The 24,424-nt window shown below is 36.5% G+C and overlaps 1 protein-coding gene across 1 annotated transcript in view; it reads left to right on the top strand.

The window, feature by feature from the left end:
* The window catches only part of LOC150094593 (ankyrin repeat and BTB/POZ domain-containing protein 1-like), a 307,835-nt gene that overhangs the window by 225,027 nt on the left and 58,384 nt on the right, over positions 1-24,424 (top strand). The window contains exon 9 of the mRNA XM_090412059.1: positions 12,075-12,173. Coding sequence (XP_090268185.1) covers positions 12,075-12,173 — 99 coding nt within the window. The remainder of the gene's footprint in view (positions 1-12,074; positions 12,174-24,424) is intronic.

Raw genomic sequence — 24,424 nt, 5'->3', positions numbered from 1 at the left:
TTGACAATCTAAATAAAAAACATAATTGACTTGGAAAATAAATAGACATACAGGACTATCAAAGAGATGGGAACGTATGTGAAATTATAAGGCAAGTGATTATAATAGTCTAAGATGTCAACTTGGGGAAGTTTCATGGAGGGAGGAATTGGAAGGCCGGGATATCATTAGTGCGTGGGAAATTGTGAAAGAATATTTGTTAGCAGCAATAGTAAGTTGTATACCACGAGTGAAGAAGAGGACACAATTTGGAGTAAAGTGGATGACAAACAATATTAAACAAGAATTGCATGCGAAAAAGAGGCTATGGTAGAGATATAAGGAGATAGGTGAAGAGAAGATGCATGAAGAATATAAGACACAGGCCAGAAGAGTAACTAGTATGGTAAGGAAGGTGAATCACCAGAATATGAGTGGAGATTGGCTCTAAGATCCAAAGAAAATCCTAGGGAATTTTTTTAGCTTTGTGGCCAGTAGGAGGAGAAATGACTGTGGTCCACTATATAATTCCACTATGTCCTCTGCATCAGTCCTAGTGACTGATGCAGAAGACATAGTGGAATTGTTTAATGAACACTTTATTGGAGTATTTCATTCTGAAGGAGTCAGTTTTAATACTACAGGGATAGGGCAGGTTCGAGGTTTAGAGGTACTGGAGGAGAGTGTGTTTCAAATATTGAGTACTCTGGATCAGGGGCGCCGGCAATATGTGCAATGTGTGCAATACACACAGGCGCCAGGATAGTAAAGGTGCCAAAGAGGAGAAAATACTTTAAAAAAAACGCTTTTTTAAAGTGTTTTTTTATCGGGGGGGGGATAGGGGCGCCAACTAAAGTTTTGCACACAGGCGCCAGACACTACTGCCGCGTCCCTGCTCTGGATGTCAGTAAAGCTGTGGGATTGGATGGTGTTTCACAACAGGCTTGAGGGAATGTGCTAGGGAACTGACAGTGCCTTTGACCTGGCTGCGGGAAAGGTGCCCATGGAATGGAAGGAAAGTAAGATAGTGCCATTGCATAAAGGCGGTAGCAGACTGGAAGTGTCTAATTATAGGTCAGTTTGTGTGTCATTGGCAGTTAGTAAGATCTTGGAGAAAGTAGTGAGGGACCATATACAACATTGGGTAGATGAGGATAATGTTGTCTGTGAGAGTCAACATATGTGAAGAGGCAATCTTGTTTTAGCAATATGCTAGCCTTATAAAGTTACAAGAGCATTAGATGAGGGAAAAGCATGTACTGCCATTTTCTTAGACTTAGTGAAGGCATTTGACAGGGTCCCACATGATAAGCTGATATTTAAGTTGCAGCACATGGGTCTGGATGTCAGATTGGTCACCTGGACTTAGGATTGGCTGTCCGATAGGTATCAGAGAGTTGTGTATGGTGGGGCAGTTTCAAGGAAGAAGAGGGTTACAAGTGGAGTCCCACAGGGCTCAGTACTGGGACCTATATTGTTTAATCTTTATATCAGTGGATTGCAAAGGGTTTTTAAGTTGTTTGTAGATGATGTGAAGCTGTGAAGGATTAGTAATAGTGCAGATGTAGTAGACCTGCAAGAGGATTTGAGTAAGCTAGATTAGATGGGCAAATAAATGGGGTGTCGGTTTATTGCAGCAAAATGTAAGGTCTTGAGGTTTCGGAAACATCGTTGGGACGCAGCATACTCTATGAGAGGAATTATACTGGAGGAAGTAGGGGAGATGAGATCTGGGGTTGATGATTGATAGAAACCTGAAATTTAGGGGACATATTGCAAAGGTGGTGAAGGTAACACTGAGGATTGCTGCAATGATGAGAAGGACACTGACCTGCAGAGATAAAAGGGTTATCATTCCGTTGTATAAGACTGATCAAAGCACACTTAGACTATTGTTCTCAGATTTGGTCCCCAGGATTTGAAGGGGATAAATTAACTGTGGAAAGTGTACAAAGGCAGATGGTTTCAGGACTGTACGATGTTAGTTATGAGGATTGACTGAGGGAATGTGGACTGCCGAGTTTGGTGGATAGAAGAAGGAGAAGTGATATGATTGAGACTTTTAAACTGCTGAAAGATGGCTACAGGGTTGACAGGTTACACTGGGGAGTAGTTTTGCTTGGTTGAACAGCAGGAAGGAGTGACGACAAGAGGCCATACCTGGAAGTCACGAAAGGAAACCGTGAGCAAGAAGGTGAGGAGTAGTTTCTTTGCATGGAGGGTGGTTGAACCATGGAATGCATTGCCTGATGGAGTGGTGAGAGTGAGAACGGTCAATGAGTTTAAGGAGTGGTATGATAGACTTTGTGTTTCTTAGGGGGGGGGGGGGGGCTTCCCTTGATGAGTCTTGATAGGCTTTGTGTTTCTGAGCAAGAAGGTGAGGAGTGGTTTCTTTGCATGGAGGGTGGTTGAACCATGAAATGCATTGCCTGATGGAGTGGTGAGAGTGAGAACGGTCAATGAATTTAAGGAGTGGTATGATAGACTTTGTGTTTCTTAGGGGGGACCTTCCCTCGATGAGTCTTGATAGGCTTTGTGTTTCTTAGGAAGGATATCCCTCGATGAGTCTTTTGACTCCATGGAGGCCTGGATAATAATAATAACACTCAGCAAAAATTATTTATTAGTCCATTTTTATATTTCTGCCTTTTTCACAAATGCCCTAATCATTCACCCTATTCTTCTTTTGCAGAACTGCCCACTATTATGGTTCCATTTGCCCATATGCTACATTCAGGCCTGCAGAAGGAACACCCATGGGCTCTCCACTACCTCTGTCCCCTATTGCTAACTATTATTATTATTACTATTCTAATACCCATAGAGTCAAAGACTCAACTAGGAGGTTCCTTTGTCATACACATATACCTCATCATATTGTGCCTTAAACACATTACATTCAAATTCCATGCAAACACCACACTCTCAGGCAAGGCATTCCAATCACTCATAACTCTGTATGCAAAAAAACCTACTTCCATGGATGACCTTTGGAAGGTGTGTTTAGGGGATTTTTGGAAATTTTATGCATTGATCCTATAACAACCCCTTACCAACTTCTACATCTCTATCATATCACCCCTCTTCCTCCTATCCAGTAGACTCTGTACAATGTACCTTCTCAACCTTTCCTCATATTCAACATTCCGGAGATTGGAAACTACCCTAGTCGATCGCCTCTGGACTCTTTGCAACACCTCTTCATCCCTCTGAAAACCAGGTGACCAAATCTGTGCACAGTAGTCCATATGTGTCATCAAGGCCTTATATAATGGAACCAGATCTCCTTACTTCTACAAATCAGTGTCCTCTGCATCATTCCCAAAATTCGTTGTGTTTTCTTCACAATTTTGGCAATGTGTCCTCTAAATTTTAGATTCTTATCCACCATAACCCCAAGATCTCTTATTTTCTCCACCTTCAACAATATATATCCCCCACCAAGTGTATATTCTACATCCCATATTTGTTTCCCAATTTTTAAAGCCTTACGTTTTGTAACATTGAACTGGCATCCCCATTCCTGTACCCATTCACCCAATCTATTCAAGTCTTCTTATAAGGCCAGAACATCTACTCTACTCCTCATACTTTGTCCCAACTTTGCATCATATGCAAACAACTGAATATCTCCATCGAAATCTTTGCCTGTTACCTATATGTTAATGATATTGGTGACAGGCACATGGCCCACCCAAGACATACCACTAGTGACTTTCCAGGATATTGCTCCCCCATACACAACTTGTTGATACCTATCAGATAGCCAGTCTCTAGTGCACTAATGTAATGTCCAACCCCATACGCTCTAGTTTGACTATTAACTTATCATGTGGTAATCTGTCAAAAGCCTTTGCAAAATCTAAGTATACTATTGTGTAACAATCTTTTTTGTCCAATGAAACAGTCAACTTATTATAATAAGTAAGTAGATTACTAAAAGATGACCACCCATTAGCAAATCCATGCTGTCCATCAAAGATGACATCACTGTTGTCAACCTAATTCTGGATCCTGGTTTTAGCCAGCCTCTCTATAATTTATCTACATATTCAAACAAATACATGTAGCACACCTCACATTTCATGAAATGACTAAAAGTCATATTTGTAAACTTTTGAGCATTATGCTCTAGATTCCTCCACTTTAAAACTTACAATTTAGCTTAAGATACATTGATGATGTCTTCACTGTATGGCTTTAAACTTTGGTGGCCATGTGCCTGCCAATGCTACCAATGTTTAATTGAATTAAATCATACAATTTGCCATTAAAATTGATAATCAAGACTTGCATCTTTTCCTGGATACACAGGTCACATGTCTTCTCTCATGCAGTATATTCTTCACTGTCTACTGCATGTCCACATGTACTGGCCAGTCCATACCTGCTAACTCTTACCATAATTCTACACAAAAACTTGGAGTTATTTACACCCTCAAAAGCAGAGCTATAACAATTTGTTCTAATGAGTAAGCTCTTAAGCAAGAATTAAGAATTACAAATTATTAGCAATACTATTCATTTTTATGGGTATTTGCCTATTTTTCTTTAGGAATACCCCTTTTTTGATGTCACTGGCATTTTACTCAATTTTTAGGAACATTTTTTAAAGACATAGATACATGAGGAATATAAGGAAGGAATAATTTTAGACATAGCTTTGTAGGTTGTTCCTGGTTGTCTTCTTTCTAAATAAATATTAATTTTTATGGCTATTTTGCATATTTTTCTTTAGGCATAACCATTCCTTCCTTATTTTTCCCTCATATTCTTCATGTATTCTATGTCTATAATACATCAGTAATGCCCTAAAAATTGAGTAAAAAGCCAGTGATATCATAAAAGGGGTAGTACTCCTAAAGAAAATAGGCAAAATAGCCATAAAAATTAATATTTATTTAGAGGAGTAACATGGAAAATTTTCCAGAAATAATATCTATTAGCAATACATTAATAAAGAATGGCTATAGCAAAAATACCATCAATAAAATTCTTAATAAAACTACACCTAAAAATACAAACAATATAGATTACAGTAAAACTATAGCTATACCATACATTAATGGGTTATCAGAAAAAATAAATAGATTTCTACACATTACAACCTTCAATGTTACTTTTAAACCACCTATAAAATTAAAAAAACATATTCAACTCCTTGAATGATCCTCTCCCTCCCTTGGCCTGTCCTAAGGTATACCGAGTCCATTGCTCCTATAGCTTGTATTATTGGTGACACTGGATGCTCAATTCCAATCCATTAAAAAAAAAAAAACATTACATTTAACAATTTTGCCAAATAAGACCTCTCATTCATGCTCTTAACACATTATATCATATTAATTGGAAAGGTACCTGTTCTTTACATCATACAAAAACCTGGTATGAATGCAAATTTAAGGAAGCCTGTGAGATTTTGATCAACCATCCTAAATCTGAACAATAATGGTGACATAACTTGATTCAAGATAATTATTTATTTGTGGGGGTGTCGATTTAATGCAGCAAAACGTAAGGTCTTGAGGTTTGGGAAAAATCGATGGGACACTGCATACTCTATGGGAGGAGTTATACTGGAGGAAGTAGGGGAGACAAGAGATCTGGAGTTGATGATTGATAGAAACCTAAATAAAATTTAGGGGACATATTGCAAAGGTGGCGAGGGTAACACAGAGGATTGCTGCAATAATGAGAAGGACTGACCTGCAGAGATAAAACAGCTATCATTCCGTTGTATAAGACCCTGATCAGACCACACTTGAACTATTGTTCTCAGATTTGGTCCCCAAGATTTGAAGGGGATAAATTAACTGTGGAAAGGATACAAAGGCAGATAACAAAGATGGTTTCAGGACTGTACAATGATAGTTATGAAAATTGACTGAGGGAATGTGGGCTGCAGAGTTTGGTGGATAGAAGAAGGAGAGGTGATATGATTGAGACTTTTAAACTGTTGAGAGGTGGTTACAGGGTTGACACTGGGGAGTTCTTTCGCTTGGTTGAACAGCAGGAAGGAGTGATGACAAGAGGCCATCCCTGGAAGTTACGAAAGGAAAACTGTGAGCAAGAGGGTGAGGAGCGGTTTCTTTGCATGGAGGGTGGTTGAACCATGGAATGCATTGCCTGATGGAGTGGTGAGAGCAAGAACGGTCAATGAGTTCAAGGAGTGGTATGATAGACTTTGTGCTTCTTGGGAAGGACCTCCCACAATGAGTCTTTTGACTCCATGGAGGCCTGAATAATAATAAAAATAATAAAATAAAAATCCCAGCACACATTGAGCCCACATAACTTCTTCAGATTCTCCAGTAAACCCTCACTTTAGTACTCTAAGCAATAATTTCAGCTCTTATTGGCCACCATCAAATCAATATTGTTTTTGTTATAATTTATCTGTGAGTAATCGCCAGCTTAATTTATCTCTTAGTCATATCTAAGAAAGAACAGGACTCCAGATGGATATGAAAGTCGAAACATTGTGGGATTATTTTGGTTTATGTTAAACTAAAGTTTTACTATAACACCGTAGTTGTTCCCATAATGTTTAAAAATGAATGCTATATAATTAAGTTTTCATTATTATCAGCTTCTTATTTATTAGCAGCATTCTTTTAAATCCATCTGTTATTTTTAAGGTCTCCACTTCTTGACATTACTGTGTCTTTTCCTAGTTGCTTGAAACACCACTTTAGCTAATCTTTCCTCATCCATTCTGTTTCAAGGTTCCCTGCTCACACATTCTTCAATGCTAACAATACCAAGTTCCCACTCTCTCTCTCTCTGCATCTTATTTTTTTAATTTAATTCTTCCATTATATCTCTTCTCTCTCTAGCATTTGAAACTGTTTTATTTCAAACCAACTCTCTTAGATCCATAAATTAAAATTTATTTGAACATTGTCTCTATGTTGCTATTTTATTTTTTTCAATTCTCTCCTATTCTAATATCAAGTGACTCTTTCTATTTCAGCTTTTGCTTATTGTGTTATCGGTTTCCATATTAACCACCTCACTGGCCATTATGGATCACATACGCATCCTCATATGCTTCATATCCATCATATATTTCAATGTAATATCAATGGTATTACAATTTTAATATGCACTTCGCATCCATGATAAACTTGACGTCTTGGCCGGTAGCGTGGTTAAATATACCTTAACTTTAATTTAATCTGCACTAAATGTAATTTCTAAATAACTAAAATATTTTGCTTCTTCAATAGATTCTCCACTTAGAATACAGTTATGTTTTCCATGTTTTTGCCTATTTTCATAGCTTTTGTCATTTTATTCTCATATTTATTTAGAATTATGGCATCATGTGCAATAAGTATAGAGGTGAGTTGACTATCTCCAATTTGGATATCAGGTTTAATGCCACTTCATAAAATATTCATGTTGATGATAAATAACATTGAAAATATTGTATATCCTTAACTTACCAATTTTATTTCAAACCAGCTTCTAGTGATTCTCTCAATTCAAATTGCTGGGATACAATTTAAGACTTCTGTCCTCTAATCTTCAACTCTCTACCTGTTACTACCCCTAAATCCCTCCATCGCTATCTGTTCATTGGACATCAGCAAATGCCGTATGGCATTTGCTGATGGTCACTCAGTTGCTTGGTGATGTGCTACACCAGTCCTTTCCAGGTAGTCCTGTTGTATGCTTTTCTAGAGGCTTCAGCTTTTTTTAGATCAGTCACTCCAGACACACCATCCATCCATCCATTCACCCACCTACCTACTTTTTCCTTTTTGTTCCAGGATCTTTATCTACTATGCGTGTGTTGAGGCTTAAGTGCTGTGAAGAATTCATGTTAGAGGTTTAATGGAATATTAACAACACTGAGAAAGGATGAAAACTAATTTTAATACTTCCAATATTTCGTCTCCGTCACAGAGACATCTTCAGGGATTACAAAAACTTTTTGTAACAACACACACATAAATACAATACAAAGTGAAACTAAAGTCCTATCTAGGTGGTGTGCCCTCTCTGGGCATTTGCAGGTGGCCTGGGATGTAAAGAGGGATCTCTGATAAAGTGACAATTTCCAGCAGTTGCCTCAATGTGGTATACAACTTGTAATCTTTGTATCCCAGAATGCATAACTTTACACTTTTCCATATTAAATTGACATCCATTATGTTTTGCCCATACTGTCAGACTATATAAATCACACTGCAAGCTCTCTACAGTGTGAGTATGGTAATAGTTAATCACCTTGATTAACTATTACCATACTCAACTTTGCATCAACAGCAAACAGCTGAATATTTACCTTCAAATTATTTCCTGTATCATTCATTTACAAATTAAACAACAGTGGTTCAAGCTCTGAGCCCTGTAGTACACCATTAGCCACCTGTCTTCTCCAGGATTCTTCTCTTCCATATACTATTTTTGATATCTGTCCATCAGCCACTCTTTTTCCATATAACTAGTTTCATATCTTTCCCCATTTGTTATAGTATGCATAACAGAGTTGCATGTGATATCCTGTCAAGGGCACCTTGTAAATTCAGAAGTATCATCCTGTAGCCATTCCCTTTATCCAACACAGCTGTCTCATTATAAAAAGTTGGTATTTTTGTGATAAGGCATGACTAGCCTTTCACAAAACCATGCTGTCCCTCATAGAGTATCATATTATTATCCACCCATTCCTGAGTTCTCTTTTTAACCAACTTTTCCAGTACTACACCACTCCTAAGATAGATTGGTCTATAATTTGCTACCATAGACTTAGATCTCCTTTATACAAAATAATTATTTTGCCTTCCTTCCTCTCTCTCTCTCTCTCTCTTAGGACTTTGCCAGAACTGACACTTAAATTAAACAGCTTAGTCAAAGGCATCAACATTTCCATTACACATCTTAAAAGGTAAGCTAATATCCCATCCAATCTCACAGCTGTATTTGCATTCAGATTCTGCAGTATCCTAAGTACCTCCAAGTCATCAACTTCTGTTCTCAAACCAGTCCCTGTCATCTCTGCCATAACAATATCTTCACTTGGATGATATACCCTTGCAAAGAGGTCACTCTGTAGCTCAACAATTTTTTTTGCTTCTGTCACTTCTTTTTCATCTGCACTCATTAAACTTATCCCCTTCCATAGTTATTCTTCCTCCCACTTGCCACATAATGAAAAACTCTTTGAGATTTCCTTTTGCCTGCTTGGCTAGTTACTTCTCATAATCTGATTTGGCCTTTCTTACCATGCTGGTCATCTTTCTTGCCTGACCCTTGTGCTGTTCATGAGTTAGCTAATCACCTTTCTCTCTATGTACCCTCCACAGCATTTTCTTTTTTTAAAGCTTATGCTTAATGGTACTACTCATCCATCTAACTCCTACTTGATTTACCCTCCTGACCTTGGGTATACAGTGTGATATTACTTCCTCCAGATTCTCATTGATTATCCCCTCATGCACTGTGAACATCCCTTCCCTTGCAGATCTTTATGCTATGATACTACGTCAAGCTGTCTCCTAAGTATCATAATCAACTTCCTTGTAATTCCACGTATATCCCTTCTCAACTGGAATTTCCACATGTTTCTGATCCTATAATCAGATCCAAATCATGTATCCCGAGTACTCTCCATCAGATTCTACTTCAAGTAATTATTTCTCACTAAGTGTCTAAATTCCATTTCTTTCCTTCCTGTCATGTGATCTTTCGACCTTCCAATCAATGTCTCCAAAGTTGTAGTCCCCCCATAATAATGACTCAACTTGCTCTCATTGTACTAATCTGCTAATGCATATCTTCCACATCATTCCTGGTGCCACATGGCCTATAGCAGCAGCCATTTTTATATTTTGTTCAATTGACTCAAAACTGCCATCTGTCTGAATGGCTCCAACGTTTGTTGGCTGCAGTTCACCTGCTATCATCAGCAGCACCCCACCCCTGTCCAGTCTACTCTTTAAATACTAAATTCCTCACATTCTTCCCTTATAACTATGTCATCTGTTGTTAGCCAAGTCTCACTAATGCCTATAACTTTTGGCAAAGTTGCACTAACAATGCCAAAAACTTCTCCCCCCCTGATGCTTCTAGCATTAGTATATAGAAACTGTAGCATCACCTTAGTCCCCGATCACCTTTATATCCTGATTGACTACTCCATTCAATTTTCTCACCTGAGAGACTAGATTCCACATTTTTTGTTCATTCACACACTCATTTGCTTCTTCAGCCTTTACACATGCGTGCGTGCGTGTGCACACACACACCTGTATCTGCCCTAATATCTTGTTTTCCTGACTTTGCATTCCCACACTCTCAGTAAACAACATTCTCTCTCTCTAGATACCTAACTCTAAATCCATTTAAGTGCATTCCAACAGAATTGTACAAATCTTTCCATCCATCAAACTCAGGCCATAGTCCACAAACTCTACATTATATCTTCTGCACAACCTGTGTTCATTAACTCATTACCATCCTCAGTTCATCTTCTCTCATATTGTGGCAGCAGACTTACAAACTTCACCCTCTTGTCCTTCTAGATGGATACTATGAGAAATCTACTCCAGTTATTTGAATTTATCATTCAGCTATTGAAAGTTTATTTTTCACTTGGTTAGAGTATAATAAATTTAGTTTAATCCTTTATTCAAGTGTGAGCAAACAAAGTTTGCACCTGAAAGTATCTTCAGGACTGGGGTAAGGTGGTACAACACCAGGGCACTCTTTGCAAAGGTGGAGCAAGCTACTAACACTCCTATCTCAGTATCTCCCATAATGCAAAACACATCTCCTTGCAGATATGTCTAATGTTATGCATTAAGGGAAGGGCCACAACCCAGACTAGTTTCGACCTTTATTGAGGTCTCTTCAGTGGGAGCCAGGCCCCAAGTGGAGATACCAGGCAGAAGCATTAGCAGGTCATCTCTACCTATAGGAGTTGCCAAATGGTGTGCCACCCTTTTTTTAATAAATTACTCTGGATTTAGAGAAAGCTGTTGAAAGGTTATTTTTCACTTGGTTAGAGTATAATAAATTTAGTTTAATCCTTTATCCAAGTGTGAGCAAACAAAGTTTGCACCTGAAAGTATCTTCAGGACTGGGATAAGGTGGTACAACACCTTAGGAGTTTGGTGGTCATCTCTACCTATAGGAGTTTGGAAACTCCTATAGGTAGAGATGACCTGCTAATGCTTCTGCCTGGTATCTCCACTTGGGCCTGGCTCCCACTGAAGAGACCTCAATAAAGGTCGAAACTAGTCTGGGTTGTGGCACTTCCCTTAATGCATAACATTAGACATATCTGCAAGGAGATGTGTTTTGCATTATGGGAGATACTGAGATAGAAGTGTTGGTAGCTTGCTCCACCTTTGCAAGGAGTGGCCTGGTGTTGTACCACCTTACCCCAGTCCCGAAGATACTTTCAGGTGCAAACTTTGTTTGCCTCACACTTGGAGAAAGGATTAAACTAAATTTATTATCATTCAGCTAAGAAATCCAGTTTTTTCTGGTGGGTTTTTCCTACTCATGTACATTAAGATGTTCTTCTGATTGCTTTCCTCTTGAGTATTTTCTATGATTCTTCCATCACTTCTTTCTTCATTTAACAAGTATTTGAAGTAATTATTCTAGACATTCAAAATAACTTTCAATTTTATATTAACTTTATTATGTCTTGTCTCCTGTAGAGTATTCTTTTATCCACTTCAAAACTTTTGGATAGCCTACAGAATGTTTTGCCATGATATTTATCTTTTAGATTCTTATCAAAGTTTTATCATAACCTTTTGTTTATCTACTTTTATCATATCTTTCTTACATTTTTTTCTGTTTTCTCTCAAACAGTTACTGTGGTACTTTTTTCAAGAACTTTTAGTATGACCTTCTGTTTCCCCGTGGACTGGTCCTGTAATTTCTTGAGTGTGTGTGTGAAGTTGTGATTTTTATATCCTTTCAGACAATTTTGCCATTGAGTTTCCAAGGTTTATTTATAGTTTCCAATAGTTTTCAATATTCAAGTATCTGGTATTTTTCCATTATTAAATTTAAATAATTTTGTTTTAGAAAGTGCATGATGTTTTAAAGAATAATAATTTTTGTTGCAGGTGGGAGGAAATGAACTACCATTTTTGCCCAACCTTGATCATGCACCTTTTGCAGATTTGTGTTTTAGTATTCAGAATCATCACTTCCTTTGTCATAAGGTAAACTATTTGCAAAATATCTTTATTTTTTATCATTAGTTTTTTTATATTTTGACTTTTAAAAAATGTTACTACATATTAGATATGTCACTTACATGTAACATATACTTCCCATTAATGAAAATGATATATAATATGGTGAACTAAGCAATGTGACTGAGCATGTAGACAGTGGCTGACATGCGACTGACTTTGAACAGTCTTCGTAATGTAAAGCAAAAGGTACAGGATAAAAAGCAACCAGATTCTCAAATGAGATGAATGAAAAAGTGGTTGAAAAATATTAAAGATTAGGAATGATGCAAAATGTAAATGAAAGAGTGTTAATGTTAAAAATAAGGAATAAGCTTTCAAAAAGAATGGGAAGTACCAATGGTGATGTTTCTAATAATCAGAATCCCACCCAGAAAAGTTTGTAGTTAGTGTAAGCCTATTCTATATTCAATACTGTAGACCAAGAGCTTGATAATCCTGGAATCCTGTTCAGAAAACCAAAAATGGTACTTGTTCAAGCCACTTCATGACTTCAGTAAACAGGGTTGATGTCAAGTAAAAATGGTGGTAACAAAACCGACAATAGCAGAATACTTTGAGTTTTGCCAATGCAGCGTTGTCAATCTCTGACAAACCTAATGATAATATAAAGTGCCACAATTACAAACTAGATATTATTGACAAAAAAAAAAAAAAAAGATTTAATGTATGTCTGTTGCCACTGCCTGCATGCTTCCTGTGCAAAAATAGAGGAATCAGTGCACAAACTCTCATCGACCTCAACCAGCCTTACTTTTGTTCTCTGTGCCTCCCTTCTGTAAAACAGCTACCATACTTGGGAAATTGTGTTGAAAGCCTCGAACAGCAACTTAACATTATGAATAGAACTTTCTCCTCCAGAATCCCAAACACTGGAAGCCAAGTTTGAACTGCTCAATAATTAGCACCGCAGCACCAACATATCTTCTTCCAACAATGCCAATGATATCTGCAACCTTATAGCATCCAAGGTACATCACTCAGTCAAGGTTAAAAACAAGAAATTCAATGCCATCATTCTGAACTTTCCAACAGAAACTAGCAAACTGCTAAAATATGATATCAGTAAGTTATTGGAAGAATGCAACTTTGATCCCAAAAATATTATCAGGTGCCATCGTTTTGGAGACCCACAAATAAAAGAAAGGACAGAACAAACTTTGTGACATACTGAAAAGCACATCAAAACTAAAGCAGCAATTAACAAGAACTTTAACTCCACTCTGTCGTAACATACCAGACAGCACCCAACCTGGAATTGCCTGACATTTGACTTTTGGTTGAAAATCTCCATGCCCCACTCAGTCAAATTCATATATATATATATATATATATATATATATATATATATATATGTGTGTGTGTGTGTGCGTGCGTGCGTGCATGCGTGTGTGTGTGTGTGTTATGAAATATAGAAATGAATATAAATAGAGATTATTTGTAGTGCTGCAGTGTCATGTGATTGATGCTAGCTTATTATTGCTGACATTGCAGCAGAGCAGTTACAAAACTGTAACTACTTTCCATAGTGCATGGAAGATTTTTAGATGTTTCTTGAAGTGAATTACTGTAGAAAAATGCAAATAGCATATTTTAATAAAGTTATTTAGTTATAGACAAAGGTACATGTTAATAGTGATATTGGCAAGCATAAGAGGTGAAGAACCTAGATGTGGATTCTTGGATAGCAATAGAGAATGCTATAATAACAACTAGAGAAAGACTGAGAGAGAGAGAGAGAGAGCTGATAGTGTAGAAAAAACTGGAAGAAAATTTAAAGTTATGGAGTAACATGGATCCATAATTTCCATAAATTTAAGGCATCAAATGGAAAAGTGTACGGACATACAGGTTATTAACTGCAATTGATATCTGCTGGTATTTGTCAAGATACTTCTTACCAATTTTATTGTTTAATTCAGAAAATATAGTAGCTGTTGACATTCTTCTGTTCCAGTTGGTGATTGAAACAGAAGAAACTAAATTAATATATGTGCCTGTATTGTGTTATGGAAACACTCTTACTCTTCATATTGCATGGAAACACTGGTCTCTGTGTGATGACTATTCTCTCAGCTGCTGGATGGTAGGACTATTTTGTTTGTTCACTTTTCTCTTTTTGAAGGTACAATGGATGAATTGTGATAATTCAATACAAGGATTGATACAAGTTTATTCAAAAAACTAACAGCAGTAAAATTTTACTTAAAGTTGAATAGAATACAGTGGATAAATTAATGTTATTTCTTGACCAATGCTTTTCTTATTATGAGTCTTTTAATTTTAGTTGAACTCTGAATAATCACCTTTATTTGTTGTAGAGTTTAAATTGAGAAAAAGTATGAACATTACTTAATATTGTTTATGCATAGTTTAATAACCTGTGTATAATTGTTACTAAATGAATTGTTTATGTAATTGCTATAAATAGTACGTGATTTATTAAATTATTTAAATGGGTATGCTTGAAGTAATTTTCTGACTTCTGCTATAATAGATAAAGATAAGATTTCTTTGAACTGAGTTGAATGCTCGAGTCTGAGATCAGTACAGTTAGTCCTCAACTTATGACCACTCAGACTTATGACAGCCATCCCATTAACATGATCACTTGTTATGGGATGGAACAGAGTGTTACCACTGCATACTTCAAAGCATATTATTTAAGAAATACTTTGCTCAGGCTACTTGCTAGTGAGAGTAAACAATATATCTTGCATTGTACAGATCACAAATATATGTGAATATATTCACAGTATTTGACAAAGACAAAGCCCTTCAAGCGACTTTAGCTAGCAAGTTGCTAGCTAAAGAGTTGGAGGTTGACAATGAAGATGTAGCTCATTTGTTGAAAGCTTCCTAAGAAGACCTCACAAATGAAGACCTTATAGAGCTAGAAGACAAAAAGTTGCAGAAGAAGAAGAAGAAGACGGGGGTTGGGTAGAACAAGAAAAAGAAGCCATGTCTCCAAAAAAGTTTACAGTGAAAAAATTTGCAGAAGCATTAGCCTGTATTAATAAAGGCATTTCAGCTATTTGAGGAAATACACCTCAACACGGAGAGATTTATAAAAGTGTGTATAATGATGCAGGGTGCAGTTGTCTGCTACAGAGAAATTTATGCAGAAAAGAAAAGGTAAGCTGTATTGACTAGTCGGATGCAGTAAAAATTTTTAAGAATCTCTCTTAAGTTATGAATCTGGAAACTCATCCATCCTCAGAATGTTTTATTGCAATTTCTGAATTTTTTTTTATATATATATATTAATCTCACACACAAGAGGTACAAGAACTTATAGCACATCAGTACTCCTTGGGGTGTACACAGTATTCTAAGGATGGACAGATTTAGGATGTATATATATATACACACACATATAGGGTTAGTAGCTGGGTGGGTGTAGGTGTAAAAAAAAAAAAAAAGCTTCTTGAGCAGAAAAGGATGCTTTTCCTCAATTGCTTCCTCAGCTTCTAAAAAGCTAAGGAAGCTATTTCATGTGATGTGTTTATGCCAAGAGAGGTTGGAGATAAATGTCAGTTCAAGGAAAGAGAGAGAGTGTGTTCACTGTGTCTGGCGATATGCTTATTACTGAGAGTGAGGGATGGTGATCCCTTTTGTGAGAGAAAAGGCAGGACTTCATTTTGGCAACATTAAAGGAAACTAAGTTATCCTTGCCCCACTGAAGGATGGTATGGAGATCAGTGTTTAAGGCAATGGCTGCAGATGATCTAGGTTGATGTAAGGGATGTCAGGGATCTCTATGGTGGGTCAAAGGAGTAGGATGAGTGAAGAATGCTATTGGCAAAGCTATGAATAGGATTTGTAGTGATCTTTTTTTGTATAATTTTATAAGAGAAATAATTGTATAAGAGAAAGAACAGAGCCCTGAGATGCTCCTGCATGGTGACAAAACCCGAAGAGAGGGTACGTCCACCAACACATTCAGTGAATGACCACAGGGAAAGCAGGCTATCCTTTAACTGGATAGCCTGCTTTCCCTGTGGTCATTCACCATAGGTCGGCAGTTTCCAAAGCAGGCCTTGATGCAAAACACAATCAAAAGCCTTGAAAATGTCAAGGGCAACAGGACACATTTCTCCGAGCCTTTTCATGACACTTACCCAATGGTGAGCAATGTAAGCTAAGATGTGAACCATGGATCTGTATTGGTAGAATCCATACTGGTGGTTGCTGATTAACTGGTGAGCTTCTAGGTAGTGAAGAAGTTGACCATTGATAACTTTCTCTATTATTTTGGAGAGGATTGAGATAATGGCAATCGGTCAGTTGGACGGTAGATTTTTCTCTCCCTTTTTGGAATGGGTTGGAGATATGTTTGTTTCCATAAGCTGGGATAAGTGCCAGCTGAGTATAGAAGATTGAAGAAATGATAGAGGACAAGTGTTAGCTCTGGAGCACAAAATTTGAGTACAATAGGAGATGTCGTTGGGACTGCATGACTTTGTAGTGTTCAGGTTGTTTAATATTCTTATCATGTCTTTCTGCCGAAAGGCCACAAGAGGCATATGATGCAAAGTTGCTGGTGTGGAAGGAAGTGATTTGTCTTTGTCATCTGCACATGAGTTAGAAGAAAAGAGTGATGCTAGGATGTCAGCTTTTTCTTTGGGTGCTGTAACAGTGGTGCACTTTGGATGGGAGAGAGAGCTGGAAGCATAGGTGAGCAGAAGTTGCATCTGATGGCTTTTGCAAGGGACCAGAAGGCATGGCTACCATTTGGACAAGAGACAAGTTTTCTGCTAGTGAATTTTATGAAGTTAGATATGGATTTGTTGATAGTTGATTTACATTTATTGCATGTTTCTGCATAAGGCAGAAATACACAGTTTGAGTATGAAGCTTGGGTTCTTGATGCAAGGCACCTGCATTTTTTTTTTCTTCAACTGGTTTGATACATCTTTTGTTTAACCAGGGCTTGGAAAGCAGATGGGAATTTTGGATGGAATGAGGGATAAATGCCTTCAAGCCACTGAGAATGATTTCTGTGATTCACTTGGTGCAGGTGTCTGGGTTGGAAGTGCAGAAACAGTAGTCATATCATGAGAAAGAAGAGTAGTAGTTCTGTTGATCATTCTACTTTGTTGCTACATTCTTCAACAATGTGTACACCATCCTTCTCAAAAGACAGGAATCATAAAATCTTTATTTCAACTTGTTAACACTATTTGTTCGACTTCTCATCAGTTACAGGAAGAACTCTTAAATATCAAACGATATATGAAATTAGATGGCTTCTGAGAAAGGACTATACAACAATCTGTTTGACTCTACAAACCAAAATTAACAAGGAAACAGTATGTCAATTTCCAACCCCATACATTTCATGCATTTCAGAAACGATTTCTAGAATTCTGAAGGAATACAACTTAGTGGCTACTTTTATACCTATCAATAAACTATCAACTCGTTTCCCCTCTTCAAACACTAAATGCTCACTGCTATCTCTCCCTGGTATATATCAAGTTACTTGTAACTGCCATCTATTCTACTTCAGACAAACTGGATGCTCAATAGAAAAGAGAATACAAGAACATCAATCATATAATTACCAGAGGAAAAATTATAAATCTGGCTTGGCTCAACAGAATAGACATAGACCACAATATTCTTTGGTCTGAAATGCATCTACTTCATCTTTGTCAGTACAAAATTGAGTATTTGTTTAAAGAGAGTGCTGAGGCCTTGCTTCACTGGCCAAATTTGAATTGGAACAACTGCCTATCTCTATCTAAAATATGGGAAAGTCCTATTAGAATAACACATCATTAACTTTTTTTTTGACAGTTATGATCAACCTATGTTGCCTAAGTTATAACATTACGCTGCTTTAAGTATAACATCCAATGGCTCATTCTTTTCAAACAATCCATTGTTTACCTTCTACCTTGTAATCAACTATCACTGTCACTGAAGATGGTCTGTAAGTTTCAGATCAAAATGTCTGACCTTCTAATCAAATAAATACTATTATCTATGCTTTGTGTTTTGTGTAAATAAGTGGTATAACTATGGCTCTCTAAAAAGAACAAATTAATATCCTTATGTGGTATCATTTCTGAGCTAAGATTCAAGTTTTACAAATATGTGAATGGCCTAGCAAATTCTGTTGAACATTCCTTTTAGAAAATGTGCTGATATTCCATCCATCACTATTGGCAAATTCTTATCCAGGTTAGGCATCAGCTCTTCAAACTCATTTTCATGCATCTCTAACTCTTCTCTTCATCTAATTTAGCAGTAGCACTGTGCACTATGTTACATACCCCTGGTTGATATATCTTTGCAAAGTGGACACTCTCATTAGCTTCTGATACTAAAGTACTATCTACATTCAGGAAAGTTATTCTTCCACATTCTTTCATTCTTTTGCTTGTGGCATAATAAAATTCTTTTGGATTGCCTTTGGCCTGCATAGTAAATTTCTTTTCATATTCTGATTTAGCTTTGTGCACAATACTTGTTATGTTTCTGGCCTGTGCTTTATATATTTCATAACTCCTCTCACTCTTATTCTTACAATATTCTTTCCATATCATCAGTTGAATAGTTTTATGATATGATATGATATGATATCTGGTGTGAAGAGGTTTTCAGTAAGGCTCGGTACTTCATCTAGGTTACACTGGTAAAATCAAAGTCTATATTGGATCTTTCAAGTATGTCAGACCATTGTTTGACAAACAAAATCAGTAGTTTTTGTTTCAAGTCTGTTCACCAGTTTGCCATCTTGCAAAGTAAATCATTGGTCTTTTCAGGAGTCAATTAGGTAGGATCATTGTCTAAAGTGGATTAGTTTGAAGAGTTCAAAAGAATGAGAGATATTTCATTATAGTATACATTGTTCATGATTACTGTTCCATCTCCTGTACCGTCTTGAGGACAATGATATTTTTTGTTTCTTTTAAAATTATAAAGAGCCTTTTTTCAGCACAGGTGATAAAAGTAGCAGCTTTATACCTAATAGTGTTTGCAGAATTCTGTAGTAGATGTATAGATTTTTTTCTTTTCTACAGTGCATGGAATTGCCTATATTGGGAACACAATGAGTAATAATGAGATATTTTAAAAAACGATTTAACACATTTTTTTAAAATATATCATTATATTCCACATCTTCCTATAAAACATCTAATAATAAAGCTTAATATCAAACTGAAACCTTTAAAAACTTATATATATATATATATATATATATATATATATTGAAACACAAAGAATCTAACCTGTTAATAGTGAATCTTCCAAAAGAAATTCTTTCCTAGAGGAGAGTAAAGGAATCTTCTTGTAAATGTTTGGCCTTTTTTTTTATTGCTGTTGTTTAATCTCTAGAAACATGGAACAATTTAATTGTCTCTGCATCTTTTAAAAAAAAAAAAAATGGGACAGTTTAGGAGTGAAGCTTTTTTACATTTGAAATTAGTCAAGGTTATGTGCATGATGGTTGATTACTCTATTGAGTTAGCTAATTTCTATAAATAAAATTTACAACTACAAGATCACTATCTGAATTAATCATGTAACTGGCCATTATGGATCAAATACGCATCCTCATACATTTTGTATCCATCATATATTTCAATGTAATATCAATGGTATTACAATTTTAATATGCACTTTGTATCCATGATAATCTTGACGTCTATAGACATCTTGGCCGGTAGCATAGTTAATCTTGAAAAAACCCTTCAGTAATTTGTATGTCTCAATCATATCTCATAGGAACATGGGGATTATCCTAGTAGTGTTTGGCATCACAGTATCTGTTTTTCCCCATCATTATGCTTACCTGTATATTTATGACATTTGCAGGTGTGAGGCATTATCATAGTAGTGCTATGGCTATATCATAGTAATGCATCAAGGAGATGGGCTGTGCATTAAGGGTAAATATTAAGAATAGTGATCAGAGCTTATTCTACTTTTACCATGAGTTGCCTTGACTTGCGCTACTTTGAGGGTCAGCTAGACGCAATACGTGCAGGCAAACTTGACTTATTTGTCTGTTTGCTTACTTGGGAAAAGGAGTAAAACCAAGTTTAAAATAGCTTGGCATCTTTAGCATATATATATATATAAGTATGTAATGTTCAGTAATTTTTTACACATTTATCTAGTATGTAAATAAGCTTAGTTATTTAAAGAATTAAAATTTGTCACTACATCAATTAAGATATTTGCTATATAAATTTTTTATTGAAAATTATATTATACATTTTGATTATTTTTAATATATTTTTGCAATATATCTATGGTTAATAAACTGTGTTAATAAAAATGATCTTACTGTGAAGTTACATGATCTTACATTAATAAATTATTTTTAGTTGTTTTTTTTTTTTTTTCATATTCTTTTAATTTAAAATTTTTCTTCCTAGCAAAGAATGAGTACAGGCCCTGATTGTTTCACAAAAAAAAAAAAAAAAGAATTAAATATATATATATATATATACAGGGTGTTCGGGATAAATTTGACAGTTTCGTAAGGAAAAAGAAAATCTTCTTTGTATCTATTAAATTTAATGAATTGACAAAAAAACATTACAGGCAGAGTTAATTACAATACTATCAACAAGATTTACTCAAAATAACCACCATTAACATCGATCACAGCTTCAATTCTGCTTCGGAACCTCGAACAAGCTGATGCTACAGTCTCCCTGGGAAGGGCCGCAAAAACTGTTTTAATTTTATCCATTAACTGGGCTTTTGTATTACTGGAAGTGCGATTGGTGTCTTTTTCAACTGCGCCCCATACAAAATAATCCATGGGGTTAAGGTCTGGGGAGTTTGGAGGCCAAACATTTGGACTGGTGAAGTCGTAGAAATTTTCAGACAACCATTTTTGACTTTTCCCAGAGGTGTGGCAAGGGGCCGAATCCTGCTGCCATACATACGGCCTACCATTGGCTACCCTTGTTATCCAGGGCTTGACTACAGTTAGCAACTCCACGAACAAAGCCCGAATTCCAATGCCAGGGTTCTTCAACACCTGTTCCTGCAGATTTGCGAGGAATTCTGCTGTACGAACGCAATCAGATCGTCTGCTAGGGATCTTTCTTCTTGCTACATCCTCGTAGTCACCATTGCAAGTCTCTAGTTCATGCCTGATTGTTTTTACTGTATTCAGGGAGCATTGGGCAGCAGTCGTAATATCCTTATTTTGATGGCGGGCACGAATCATCATGATACAAGTTATTCTCTTCCATGATTCAGGTGGGTTCCAGCTATCCATCCTTTCTGACATCTTGTATATGAATGAAGAAGGGTCCAAACTTTTAAATGAAGAGAAGTGTGTGTTAATACATGTAACTTACGGAAAAATATAATTAATTATAAATATGTCAAATTTATCCCGAACACCCTGTATATCATCATCATCATCACATCAATTTCCTGATATGTACCCCCAAGGGATGTTCAGGATATTAACAGCACTACATGATTAAGTTTACAGTATTATTATTCTCCTATCCACAGTCTTCCTCCAAATAAATCTATTACTTGTAATTTCTCCAATACTGTCATATCTAACGTTTTTTCTTCTGAGGCAATTCTGACTCGATCAATTCACCTAGACATTGGTCATCCTCTGGTCTCTTTCCTGCCATTTTGGCATCAACCTGTTTTGCTAACCTTTCCTCACCCATTCTATTTAAATGGCCATACCACCTTTGATTAGCTCTGCTGACACATTCTTGAATGCTAATAATGTCAAGTTCCTTTCTAATATCTTCTTTTTAATATGATTCTACCATTGATGCCGTCGGTTCACTTCCCTAATTTTTCTCAGAACCCTCATATCGGTGGTCTCTAGTCTTTGATCAAGTGCTTTATTTCTATCCCAACTCTCAGGTCCATAATTCTCTCCTATTCCATATAAATTTATTCAGCTGGCTACCCACCAGCTTTGCTTATTCTGTTGTCTATTTCCAGATTTAACCTGCCATTTTCACTAAAAACTGTGCCTAAATAGCTGAAACATTTTACTTCTTCTATAGGTTGTTTATTCAGAATGTAGCTGAAGTTTTCTATGCTCTTGCCTATTTTCATATTTTGGGCCTTTCTATTGCTGATTTTCATTTGGCATGAAAATCAGCAATAAATTGTTACAGCTGTTATTCAATTTAGTTAGAGAATTCTGGAGACTTGCACTAGACGTGTATAAGAGTAACATCACCTGCATAAAGCAAAGAGCTAAGTTTGATATCTCTAATTATAATATCAGGCTTGATGTCACTTTATTTCCTAATGTGATCCATATAGATGATAAATAAGAGTGGATATAATGTGCATCCTTGTCTAAACTGCTGATTTTATATCAAACCATCTTCCTGTATTTCTTTCAATTCTAACTGCTGACTGACAACTTAAATATAAACTGACAACTTAGATATATACTCTGTATATATCTATACTCTGTATAATGTTCCATTCACCCTATATAATCGCAGTGTTTTGAAAAGCTTTTTTTCTGGGTACCTTGTCATATGCCTTGTCCAGATCTACAAAACTTAAGTACAGATCCTTGTCATATTCCCATGATTTCTCAACTATTTGTCTTAAAGTGAAAATTTGATCTTGACAACCTCTATTTTGCCTGAATCCAGCTTGTTCTTACCCAAGTTTCTCTTCCATAATCTTTCTCAACCTCCTTTCAAGTATGCTTGCTTAAATCTTACCTGGAACACTTAGTAGAGAAATTCCTCTGTAATTCTCACATTCAATTTTATTCCCTTTTTTTTTATAGACGGGTACTATGAGAGCTCTACTCCAATCATTGGGAATTCGACCTTCTGACCATTCCCTCTAAAGTATGCAGTGTAGCCATTGCAAAACTTATTCGCATTAGTGAGACATGGCTAACAGAAGATGATATAGTTAGTGGGAAAGAATGTGAAGGGAATAGTGTGTTCAGGGAGGATAGAGAAAAAAAGAATGTGGGGGGGGGGGGAGAAAGTGTTATTGATGATAGTCGATGAACTGCAACCAAAGAGAGTAGAAGTTCAACTACAGGACTGTGAAAATAGCACATTTGAGACTATCTGGTATGAGATAGAGACCAGCAAAACAAAATATACAGTTGGATGCTACTATAGACCAGGAGATGGAGAAGATGAAGAAAGTTAGCATTGCAGGCTAAGGATAATCCCAAACATTTTTTTCGATATGCTTCAAATAAAAGAAAGAATGTATATGGCAGAATGATGTTAATGAATACTGATGGTCGGGGGGGTAACTGAATCATTCGAAATAGTAGAATTATTAAGTGAACACTTCGCAAGAGTATATCATCCAGGTGGTGATACTGCAGGAACAAGAGAGCCAAAGGCTTATATGGGAACTGCAGTAAATGAAATGGAGGTGTAGCATATTACAGAACTTTAATGTGAATACAGCTGTGGGATTGGATGGTATACCAGCTCGAGTTTTATGTAATGTGGCGAGAGAATTGTCAGTGTCCTTGACCATATTGTTTAATCTAAGTCTCAGTTCTGGGTTAGTCCCGATGAGGTGGAAAGAGGGGAAAATAGCTCCATTACATAAAGGAGGCTCCAAGACTGATGTATCAAATTACTGACCGATCAGTGTATCAGTTGTGGTCAAAGTATTGGAGAAGTTGGTCACAAGCAAAATAGCGTAATGCATAGATGGAAATGGGAGGTCAGTATGGAGTATATGTATGGAGGTCAGCATGGTTTTGTGAAGGGTAGGTCATGCCTTAGTAACTTGCTCATGTTTTATAATACAGCCACAGCTGAGTTGGATATGGTAATGAGTTTACAGTGATACTGCTAGACTTTGCAAAGGCCTTTGACAGGATACTGCATAGAATTCTAATCAGTAAACTGCAGCACATGGGGATGGATATAGGGTTAGTGAGATGGATAGGAGAGTGGTTCATGGAGAGATATCAGAGAGTAGTTTATTCAGGAGTAGATTAAAAAAAAAAGGCATGTGACTAGTGATGTGCCACAGGGTTCTGTTCTAGGACCACTACTGTTTAATTTGTATGTTAACAATATAAGAAATGATCTGAGGAACTGTTCAGTTATATGCCAATGAGTCAAAGTTGGATAGAGCAATTGCTAATAAAGATGATATCAAAATTTTGCAGGATGATTTGGATAGATTGGTAGACTGGGCAAAGGAGAATTGTTTAATGTGGCAAAGTGTAAGGTTATGCATTTTGGGGTAAAAAG

Source organism: Typopeltis vanoorti, chromosome 22, assembly GCF_054136105.1.
Source record: "Typopeltis vanoorti isolate ZY-2024b chromosome 22, IOZ_Tvanoo_1.0, whole genome shotgun sequence".
Classification (NCBI taxonomy): Eukaryota; Metazoa; Arthropoda; class Arachnida; order Uropygi; family Thelyphonidae; genus Typopeltis; species Typopeltis vanoorti.
This window is presented reverse-complemented; position numbering and strand designations above follow the sequence as displayed.